Source organism: Neomonachus schauinslandi, chromosome 14 (genome assembly GCF_002201575.2).
Source record: "Neomonachus schauinslandi chromosome 14, ASM220157v2, whole genome shotgun sequence".
Lineage (NCBI taxonomy): Eukaryota > Metazoa > Chordata > Mammalia > Carnivora > Phocidae > Neomonachus > Neomonachus schauinslandi.
In genome coordinates this window covers 89511825-89523462 of record NC_058416.1, presented here as the reverse complement: position 1 = coordinate 89523462, position 11638 = coordinate 89511825, and the positions used below count along the sequence as shown (strand labels likewise).

The window sequence follows — 11638 nt, the reverse complement described above, 5'->3', positions numbered from 1 at the left end:
CCCGCCGGCCTTGTGCTCTGTGTCACCCTGGCCAGCGCCCCCTGGTTCTGCACGGCGTCCGCATCATGGCTAAGACCACAGAGCCGGTCGTGTCCCCAGGGGCACCCTACATACACACACACACACACACACACACGCCCTCTCACCTGTCCACACACACACACACACACACACACCCCCTCTCCCCTCTCCCGCGCGCGCACACACACACACACACACACACACGTCCTCTCACCTGTCCGGCCTTCCCTGTGGAGAAGACCACAGAGCCGGTCGTGTCCCCAGGGGCACCCTACACACACACACACACACACACGTCCTCTCACCTGTCCGGCGCGCGCACACACACACACACACACACACACGTCCTCTCACCTGTCCGGCCTTCCCTGTGGAGAAGAGTGTTTTCTCCAGCTTCTGTTGTCCCTCAGGGCCGGTTGAGAGGGTCCTTCCTGCAGACCCAGCTGTGCTAGGATTGCTCCAGAACCTTCCAGCGCCATGCTGGTGGCCGGGGCGGTGTCCTAACAGTGGGAGGGGAGCCTTGGCTGACCCAGAGGAAGCACGCCACATTCTGTCCCGTGCCCGCAAGCTGTCACTTGTGGATAAGGCCCTTCGTGCCACCACCAGCGTCCTGGCAGAGACAGCCACGGGCACTGCCACGCCCCAGAGGCCCCGGCTAGAGCAGCTGGGAGCGCCAGGCCGGCGGCTCGGCTCACCCCGGTCTGCCCCCACCCGGGTCTGCCCCTGCGCTTCCTGCTAGAGGACAGGGTGTGGGGGTTGGGGTCCCCTCCACACGCCTCCAGGGAAGGGATGCAGGTGTTTCTGATGGAGGTGAGCTGGAGGCCTGTCCTTACCTTGCTCCTTGGATACAGTCTTCGCGCTCTCCATGCTCTCCTTGTTCAGACATTTCCTGTGACCTGTAGCCTGGGGCAGATTCCAGAATTTGTCTTCCCGTCCTCCTGTTACTGGTAGCCTGGACCTTTCTCGTTCTCAGGTTTTAAAAGGGGTATTTTTAATAGAGTCCACTGCCCTCTCCCAGACAGCTGTCGTCCCCGTGCTCACGGTTTAGAACACGTGCGTTTGCGTAAATATTAAATACTAGACCCGTTACTCCGTTCACAGAGTTCTTTAGAAACAAACCCGGTGACCTCTCTGACCTAAGAACTTGGAGCTATGGCTGTTGCTTTTAAGCTTTACTCTGATTGGTTTATTTTTTGTTTTACGAGGTGTGGCTGTTGGTGCTCTTGCTCATTTCCCCATGTCCTTTTGTTGCCCCTGACAAATGACCAGTAACGGAGAGGGATCGCAGGGCTGCTGAGGGTGCGGGCTGTTCGCCGGGGTTCAGCCGGGAAACTCGTGTTGTCAGCCGTGGCCGGGGTTGTAGTCGGAAGGGTAGCAAGTCAGTGGGCCAGCCTAAATCCGTCACCATGGCAAGAAAAACATCTCAGGACCCACTGCCCCCTGACAACGTGGGTGCCTTCTTACTCTCCTCACGCAGGGCTGTGTGACAGCCGGCGTGCAGGTGGGCCATCTAGACGTCGGAGGCTTACATCACACGTAAAGACCCGCCTGACATACCTGGTAGGATCAGAGAGTAACTAGGAAGCTGGGAGGGGGCGGTCCTTTAGGTCGGGCGCCTCCTGGCCGCTGTGTCACTGGGCCTTGCCCTTCTACTTTCACAGTAGTCAGTAAGCATCTTGTAGCAAGTGTGTAGTGTTTCCGTTTAACTGCGAATGTTAATGAACAAGTGTTCTATTAACCTACTTATGAATTCTAGGAATTTTGGAGAGCAAAAGGCTGGACCTTGTTAAAGAGAAAACCATCAATCAGACCATCGGGAAAGTCGTGTATTACGCTGCTGACCTGCCGATATGGTGGCAGGTCCCACAGTACGTGCTGATTGGCATCAGTGAGATATTCGCCAGCATCGCAGGTGAGGCTTCTCTCCCTCCGGGGCCTGGGGCTGGCAGGGTCCAGGAGGAACGGGGGGCATGAGTAGAACACACGGAGACACGGGGGGCCTAGTGCTCTTGTGTTTCGTGGCAGCAGCTGCGGTTCAGAACGTGAGTCAGTAGGTACAGCGATGCTGTGGCTGAGGTTCGCATTTCTGGGTATAAAAACAGGGTTCCCAGAGACGTGCCCAGGACTTGTCCGCTCCCGCGGAGGCGCCAGCAGAGACAGGAGGAGGAAGCGGCTGTGGGTGGTTCCTCCCAGGTCGGACACTTCCTAACCACAACTCTGTGGTTCTGCCGTGGCAGCCCAGCCTCTGGCTGCCACCAGAGCTCTGGGTGTGTTGGGTCGGCTTTATGAAGGAGGCAGACCTGTTGGCGCAGGCCTCTCTCCTGCAAGCCGTGTTCTGTGGGGTGTGGACAAGGCAGTGTGTGCAGACCCGTTCCCAGCTGCTGGAAGGGAGGGACAGAATTAAGGATGACCAGAGCCGGATGGATTGTGGGGGGCTGCCGGTGGCGGTTCCCCTCCACACCTGTCATCAGACTCACGCAGAATGCGCTCCTGACCATGAAGGAAATGAACAGAGTGGTCCTTCGTTTGCAGTGCATTGTAAATCTCCACGTATAGTTGTTATAAAAATGTGAATTTATGGATGTCCGTGTTGAAATAATTTTAAAATATGTTGCCTTTAAGATAGAAGTCTTAAAAGGATCCCCATCTTAGTCTGTATATGTTGTTTTCAGACCCTCCTTAGTTGAGAACATAGAAGATTGCTTCTTTAACCACATAGATCAAGAAATACAAGAGCTGACAGGTCAGATGTTACCGTGAAGTTTGAGAGCAAGGACTTGAGTTTTTGCTCCATGACTTACTTGAAGGACTGTCCTGGTGAATAGAAGGGGCCCCTGATTTCTTGACCTTGTGTTAAATACAGTCTTCAGGCTAGGGAAGAGAGCTGCCCTGCTTACCTGAGACCCCACGTGGGGCCCCGTGCAAATCTGCCATATTTAGGCAGGGGCACTGTCAGCCCACCTCTCACAGAAACAATCTTCTTCTTCCTATAGGTCTAGAATTCGCCTATTCGGCCGCCCCCAAGTCCATGCAGAGCGCCATAATGGGCTTGTTCTTCTTCTTCTCTGGCGTCGGCTCGTTTGTGGGCTCTGGACTGTTGGAGCTGGTGTCCATCAAAGCCATCGGCTGGATGAGCAACCACACAGACTTCGGTAAGGGCCTCACTGTCTGTTTGCACACGGCCATCGGCAGAACCCGGCGCTCGGGTCCCAGGGCGTGTGGTGTTACTGGAGCTCCGCCGCCCCAGAGCTGCCTGAGACCCCCCCCGCCTGATCCCCTACGTCCTTGTGAGTTTGCCGGGGCGCAGGTGAGCCTCTTTCTGTCCCGGGGCCAGATCGCCTCAGCCACACGTGCTGGGTCTGTAGGGCTGCAGCTGCTTCCTCAAAATATCTTTGATCAGTAGCGTCAGTACCAGCAGGCTCTCTTTGTTTACCTTGGTTTGTATTTGGTTTTCTTTTCCAGACAGCACCTTTTAAGTTTCTGCTGTTAAAGACGTAGATAGATGGTAAGCTCCTTTCTTGAGCCACAGCAGTGACTCGTGACCGTCAGGAGGGGATTTTATCAGCCAGGAGGTGGCATGTTGGGGCGCTGAGCAGAATCACTCACAAAAGAATTTTGCTGATCCCAGATTTATGGTACCTTTTAACTGGACTCACGAGATGAAGGTTTCCTTTTTCTGTTTTGCCTGTGAAAAGAGCCTTAGTACTTGTTCAGTTGTGCAGCATTTACTTGGGTCCAGGGCCCTTAGCCGTTTGTCGGTCATAAATCCACTTGGAACTCTGATGAAAGCCTGGGGACTTTCCCCAAGAAAATACAGAATTCCAAAGGCCCTTCCCTGACTAAGCTAACCTTCCCATCCTGAGGGGTGAGTTTAGGGCTGTGGAGTCCCAGTGTGACTTTCAGAAACCACAGCCGCCCCCGCAGCTCCCAGAGGCCTGGCCACACTGCATTCGGCGGGCTCGGACCTGGTTGTTCCGAAGAGAGCAGGCAGGTCTGGGGCTTTGCTGTTGACTCCCAGGCCCCTGGGAGGGTAAGCGGCTGTGGAATAGAGCAGGGGCACGGTGGCTCCTGGGAATTCTCACGGGTTCTTGGCGGCCCATGATCTCTTTTTCTGGGCATGGGACCGACCTTCTTCAGAGGAAGCCTTGCTGCAGGTCAGAACTCCATGATCCTTCTATTTCTTTGTCTTATTTTTCAGCATATCTTGAAGGATTGATTAGTTTTGGTGATTTCCATTAATTGCTTTCCAGTGATTTCATCCCCTTGTCACTGACTTAGTATCTCCAACTTTACCATCATTCGCGCTCATGTATCACAGGGTAGCGTCTAGCTCCTCACTGTGAGGCTTGTCTCCGGTCCTCGTGTCCCTCGCACACACGCAGGGCTTGCAGCTGGTGTCATTTTCAGAGCAGTGTGTCCTACCTACCACAGCCCCACACCATGTCCAGTGCTGTCCTTGTTTTCACACCAGGAAGGAGAGTCTCAGCGAGCTGTGCTTGCAGCCCCCAGGGCCCCGCAGCTCGGTTGGCACGGGGAGGATGCAGATGTGGGAAGCGCGCAGCCAGCCAGGCAGCTCCCTCCCAGCGCCCTCCCACCTGGGGACTTGGGGAGAGAACGGGACCAGGTAACTCCCCCACACACCCAGATAACGTCTTGCTTCAGTAGATGGGGCGGCAGGTGCCATCCTGGGCGCCGTCTGTGCTCTTCCTGGCTCTCTGCTCTTCCGGTCCTTCCCTCTGCACTTGTGTTCAGGTTCGGATGAAGCAGGTGGCGTGGAGCTGGCTGAGCATCCCACGACTGACGCACCGAGTGGCTTCCTGCGTAGTTACGGGACTGTGGTGTGGAGGAAGAGGCCCTGCTCTCTCACCATTGCTCCCTTCCCTGCCTGTTCTCCCGTAGGCTGGGTGTTCGTCATCATCATCATCACTTAGATCCGGCATAATTCAGACTGTTAGGCACCCCAATCTTTTTTTTTAAGGATTTTTTTTTTTTTTTTTTTAAGATTTGGTTTACAGAGAGTGTGCACGAACGGGGGAGGGCAGAGGGCGAGAGGAAGAGAATCCCCAAGCCAACTCCACGCTGAGTGGGGAGCCCGAGGTGGGCCCAATGCATGACCCTGAGATCATGAGCTGAGCCCAGATCAAGAGCCGGACACTCACCTGACTGAGCGCCCCTAAAGCATACCAATCTTAAGTGCACATTTCGAAATGTTTTTACTCCAGATCAGGATGCAGGACCTTTCGGGAGGCTTTCCTGGGGCCTGCTGTAGTCAGTCCGCTCACCACCCCGCTAGGTCCTTGCTGCTGCGACATTGGGCACCGTGGACGCCTTCTTGTTTCTGCTCCGTGATGGCCGGCTCCATTCCACAGTTTCGTCTGGGAGTCATCCCCTGTAATCTGTTCTTTCTTATTCTGGGGAGTAGCCGGTGGATGAGTCAGTCACAATTCATCGATCTGTTCTGCTCTTGCTGGGTGTTTGTGATGTTTCCAGTGTGAGGCTGTCATGAGTAAAGCTGCTGGGGACCTTCTCACACGTATGTCTGGGGGGGACATGTGAGCTCATTTTCCGGGGCCCAGGAGTCTGTCTGATCATAACAATCTCCTAGAGTTTACTGTCTTTAGGTGCGATTGTCCTTCGGTCTGTGAAGAGGCCCAAGGAAGCACAGAGTTAATTGTGGTTTCTGAATACTCTTCCTAATCCCACACAGGCCGACCCTAACAGGGAAAACTGTAGTTCTCTTGTCACGCCAGCTTTGAGCTTCAGAAGTTGTAAGATTTATTTACATCTTTATTTGAGAGAGAGAGTGTGTGTGCCAGAGGGAGAAGCAGGCCCCCCAGTGAGCAGGGTTCCCGATGCGGGACTCGATCCCAGGACCCTGAATCATGACCTGAGCCGAAGGCAGACATGTCACCAACTGAGCCACGCAGGCGCCGGAGCTTCAGAAGTTTGAAATGACTCCTTAATTTGGGGAGATTCATACTTCAGTACCTGCACGTGGAATGACATCATCGGTGTCCCCGACAGCAAGCTCGTCCGGTTCCGTGGAGCTAACACAGCAGTGGCCACGGTGAGGCCTGGGATCCACGAAGGCTGTGCGGGCCTCCCAGTGCCCGGGACGGAGCCTGGCATGTGGTGGGGACTCAGTCACTGTTCCTTTTTTTTTTTTTTAAGATTTTATTTATTTATTTGACAGAGACACAGCAAGAGAGGGAACACAAGCAGGGGGAGTGGGAGAGGGAGAAGCAGGCTTCCCGCTGAGCAGGGAGCCCAATGTGGGGACTCGATCCCAGGACCCTGGGATCGTGACCTGAGCCGAAGGCAGACGCTTAACGACTGAGCCACCCAGGCGCCCCTCAGTCACTGTTCCTAACTACCTGTTGTAGATGGTCTGCTAGAAATTCAGGTATTACCAAATCCCTTCCCAAACCGATCCACGTGGAAAGTCATTGTTTTCTGCAGCCTGCTTGAGCCTTGTACGAATGTGTTATATCCACCATTAACTGTGTTTACGAATACAAGCAGTGTGAAACGTTGGTGTTAGTATGTGTTCAGACACAGAAGGGAAGTTCTAGAACAACCCAGTTTCACAAAGCTCTTCAGGCGAACAGAAGCCTCGACTGTTTAATAAGCAAATCAGAGAGCTGCGTTCAATGCACGAGAGAGAGCACAGCTCTGGAGACACTGCCGACCAAGTACATGTCTTCGCTCATCTGTCGAGAAATGCGTCACCCTTTTTAGTGGGTGACAAACGGTGTAAGTGGTAGGACACCTGTGGGCCATGGTGATGGGGTCAGGCTTTGTAGGGAGCCCAGGGCAGCGTGCTGTGAGCGGCTCTGGATGTTCCATTACAAACATCATATTTTCTGCACACATCCTTCTTGCTTCTCCACACTGAGTGTTGTGGTCAGTGGTGCCCTTGAGAAACTCCAGCAGAAAGACCCCAGTTTACGGACTTGATGGTCCTGGACCCACGTGTACAGTAAGGACGGTAACAGGAGGGCGATGTAAAGCCTTCGTATGTCCCGGGTCCTGTGCAGGGTCCGGTACCCACACGTTTACTCCTCACACTGACGCCAGCAGCTGCTGTGTCCCCCGTTTCACAGAGCGGGGAGCAGCCCGGACGTGGCAAGCTGGTGGCTTTGAGCTTTGTTGGTTGAGCTTCCGCGTCTGTGTGTGTAACCTCTTCAGCCTGGTTGGAATGTATTGGGAACTAAACGGAACAGTGCGTGTGAAAGGCCATGCTTAGTGCTTGGGGCAGAGTGGAGCATTGGGTATGTTAGCCATTGGGACGATGTGTGCACCCATATCACCTCGAGGATGCTAAAACCTGAACTTTGGGGGAAAATTTAAAAGATAAACTCTTGTCTTCCTATATAGTATGTAGAGTGAATGTCAGCTGTCCGCCCTGGCTTGTGACGGGCACATACGAGGGAGGGTGCTTACCGTGCAGGAATTGCTGACCGGCACAGGACATCCGGAACTCCTCACTGGACGTGGTGTCCGGGCTGTCCCGCAGTGTGGCCTTGATAAGTGCCCAGATTCTGGACCCGAGCTGCGGAGAACATCGCCTTCAGGATCGGCATGGGGATTGGTCCTCAGGACAGCAGTGCGCACCGGGCCAGCCGGCAGCCCCCCAGCGGCGAGCACTGCAGGAGGAGACTGGGAGGCAACACCGTTCCCTCCAGTACCTGCTTCTGAGGGGGCGGGAGCACAGTAGCGCTGTTTGTTCTCTTTCCCCGGACTTTCTGTACTGGAAAAACTTAAAGCCTTTCTCGACATTGTGTCGCAGAACACGGTGACGCTCTCCTCGTTCACTTCGGACGGTTCTCTACAGACGCCGCATGGATTCTCGGGTGGGTGTGGTCAGAAATAGGTCTTGTCGCCGCGCTCCTGGCCTCATCCTTCCGTCGTCCGGTGGGGAGACGTTTGAGGAGCAGGGGGGCCCGTTCACGGCAGAGACCCCAGCCCGGAGCCTGTGGTAGAGACATAGCTGGCTTCAGAGCGGCGTTTGCGGTGGTTGTAGAAGCAAAATACTTGTGTGTTTTGAATTACAGAGAGATGATTATTTTCTTCTCTCTCTCCTTTGTTTTTTAAGTCACCCTGACCCTGCTAGGAACCAAACTTAACAGATAAAATCTTGAACAGTCCCTAAGTGCGGCTGACGGGCTTTTTCCTCGTTTCTCCGCAGGCAATATTAACGGCTGCCATCTGAACTATTACTTCTTTCTTCTGGCCGCGATTCAGGGAGCCACCCTCCTGCTTTTCCTGATAGTTTCTGTGAGGTACGACCAGCAGCGGTCGCGAGCCAACGAGGCGCCTGCCAGCAGGAGGACCTGACGTCCCCGAGGCCACAGCCAATGGACTGAAGGCGGCCGTGCGCTGAGCAGGAGAGGCTTCTCCCACTTCCTGAGCACGCGCGTGTCCCTGGATTGTCTCCTCTTCTCCCAGATGAGCTGGGTAAGTGCCTTTCCGTGGTTCCCCTCCCGGAGCAGACGCGGGCTTCTCGTCCAGACCGCCGTGAACCCCTCGGACGGAAGCCCGTGGCGGAGCTGCCGGGGCCTCGGGAGACCGTGCGTGTCAGTCGGCGTCCTGATGTCTTGGACGCGGGTTACCGTTTCCTCCCCGCAGACCATATGAGCTCACTTTTTTTTCCTTTTTGATTAATAAACATCTCCTTATCTTGAGGAATGGGAGGGCTTTTTAAGAGATAAAAGTCCGATGCCGCAAAGATTTTGTGTACAGGTCACGTTGACAGTTTCTTTCATAAGCTGCCAATCCCACCATTGTCCTTGTCGGTGCGGGCTGGTGGTGAACATACTTCGTCTGCTGCTTCAGAAACAACGTCTCTTTTCAGCGATTGACATTGAATTTTTTTCTTAAGAAAGAATTCGCATCAGGAAATATTTAAGACTGTGTGTCCTATCTCAAGCTACAAAACAGCGTACAGGGTATTTGAAACCTCGCCTCGTCTGTCCTTATGGGTCATTTCCTTCTGGACACCACTGAGGTTGAAGACCAGTCATGGAGGAACGTTAGGAACCGTGGCTTGGAACAGAATCCGTGTCACTCGAGACCGTTGACAGTGTTCCACGTTACCTGTGGACTCGAGCTGTGTGATGTCACCGGCTTCTGGATTGTTCTTTATTGGACGCGGGGGCTTGAATGTTGTTAAATAAACTGTTGTCTGTCTGTTGCTGTATTTTCGGCGTTACTTTATTTTAAAAGCTCCTCAAATGTGAGACCTGTTAACTGCTTCATGGGGGTCGCAAACTGCCACGTGGGGGGTACAGTTTCCCGAGTCAGCAGTTGACAAAAATTACAGTATCACCTGTTCCTGTCACAGCTCTTTGATTTTTCCCACATAGTGATTCTTACACCTGCTCTGTATTAAAACAGTTTTATATCTGGAGGAAGAAAACACAAAAACCCCTGCACTGTTGTTTGTTTGTAACACACAGTATAGAAAACGACAGGGAGATCCTGTGACTGGTGGAGTTCGGGCAGAGTGAAGACAAACAACTGTCCTTGGGGGGATTGATGCTGTAAGTTTGGGTTGAAAAGCACCAATCCCACAAATACAGATTCCACTAGAGATACAATTTATGTCTTCAGGATAGACTGAAAACTGTTAATCCATACTGTCAAAAATACGTTCTCTCTGTTGAAGGAAGTAGTGAGGAAAGGGAAAAAGAAGGTCGAGTGATGGGTCCAGGCTGTCCCTGCCGTGTGCACGTCACGGTGTTCATGCCCCGGGCACGTGGAGGTGGGACGTGGGGTCCCTCCTAGGGGCCTCCCTGGGTCTCTGCAGACACCGTCCAAGAAAGTCTCCCAAGTTTGTTGGTGGACTGGCAAATCAGAGTGACAGCCTTGTAGTCTTCCAGCTGCCCTGAGGTTGTAGGTGATCGAGTTCACCCTATGGCACTAAGCAGTAATCGAGTAAAAAAATACACAACACCCATGTCTGGTCGTGGGAGGTTTTTAGAAATGGTGTGCCCACCCTGAAGACTTGATGTGTCTTCAGCTTGTGTGTGTCGTCCTCGGAGAGCACACGTTTGAGCTCTGTTGGAAGACGCTCCCACCTGCCTTTGTTGAATGAGGGCGGGATGGGGCTCTTTATTTCTCCCCAGTATCATGGGCAGATCCAGAGAGCAGGTTTTATAATAAGATGGAGCTTTCCTACGTGAGCTTGTGGGAACAGAACCTTGTTCTGGTTTCAAGTGGACCTGTGACGCCTGTCCGTGGCGTGTGAGGATGGCCCTGTCTGTATGTCCTGCTGTTTCTCTGGAACCCGGGGGGCGGGTGGGGGGCACCCATGGGAGCGTCCCGCCACCTCACCAGGCAGAGGTCGAGATGCCCCTTGTTGATGGATCGAACGCATTACCCTCTGTATGTGACATCACAGAGTTTCAAAATTACACCAGTCTCCAGTAGCTTCCAGATTCTCGGTGATACGGCTTGGATGCTCGTCAGTGCTACCGAATTGTTCCACTTGGTACAGAACGACCGCATCCCTTGAAAATCAAAGCACATTAAAGAGGAACAAAGTGCTGTCATAACCCGAAATTCCTGTGTACTACTAAGTGATTCACTATAACTAAAACAGGCCAAATGTTTTATGGGCACTTTTCGAGTCGAATGAAGTCATTTGAGTAGACGCTTGAGAATGTTTGTTGTAACACCTTGCTCCTTTGGAAACAGGGCTTTTTCGAGGAAACAGGACATAAAAAGTGCCTGATTGAAACACAACATGTTAAATAAAGGACAAGTACAAAACAGAAAGCAAAGGGGGAAATAGTCACACGAGGCAAGGTTGCCTAACTGAAAAATCAGTGTTTGCTGATTTCCAGATGGGCCACCAGCCCAGGGCTCCTTGGAAGGGAGGCCAGCACAGTGCTGGGGGGTTAGCTCTGTCTTGTCCTACCGACTTAACCAGCCCTGCAAACCAGTGCTGCACGGGGGAGCAACTGAGTCACGGGCTCCAAGGGGGAGGGGAGGGGACCTGGCGGGAACCCCCTTGTTTCTCTTCTGCGCCATGCTGATTTTCCAGAGGCTTTGGGATCCAGCAAAACGGGTCAGAAGAGGAGCCAAGGAGGTGGCAGACCACCTGGTGTTTTCACGAAGCGCACGATCGGCCCCTTGACATGCAGGACTGCCGCGGTCGGGGCTGAGTTGGACAGGCGTCTAGGACCCGTCCCTGGTACAGCCTCCGCCTCCTTCCCTAACTACCCCCAGGCCGGATCCCAGCTGCCCTCCACACTTGTTCTTAAAAACAGGTCAGGTTCTCAGCCATTAGTAACATCTGCAGAGCCCGAGTCTGGAGACGTGCCTAGACACGTCCAGAAGGGCTTCCTGCCTGACTGATGACTCCTTGGGGTTGGAGATCCAGGTTTGGAGTCACCTGTGGGGAGGGGATGCTTGACGCCTGAGCTCGTGAGCCTCGGGGAGGAGGGACGTAGCCCTGGCCGCTCCCAGGATCTGAGGTCAAGGAGGTGAGGGTGGAGGGTGCTTCCCGCAGAGACCGCGCCTGCCCCACGTCTCTCCTGTGTGAGATGACCGCCCTCTGGGGAGTGGGGAGCTCGGCTGCGGAGCACTGGGTGTGCAGGTGGATGAGGCGCCC

General features: G+C 53.8%; 1 protein-coding gene across 1 annotated transcript in view; it reads left to right on the top strand.

Annotated features, from left to right (window-relative positions):
• SLC15A4 (solute carrier family 15 member 4) overlaps nt 1-9172 on the top strand; it is a 27045-nt gene extending 17873 nt beyond the window's left edge. The window contains exons 6-8 of the mRNA XM_021698577.2: nt 1778-1933; nt 3015-3173; nt 8210-9172. Of these exons, the coding sequence (XP_021554252.2) occupies nt 1778-1933; nt 3015-3173; nt 8210-8358 (464 nt within the window). The 3' untranslated portion in view covers nt 8359-9172. The remainder of the gene's footprint in view (nt 1-1777; nt 1934-3014; nt 3174-8209) is intronic.
• The last annotated feature ends 2466 nt before the right edge of the window (nt 9173-11638 follow it).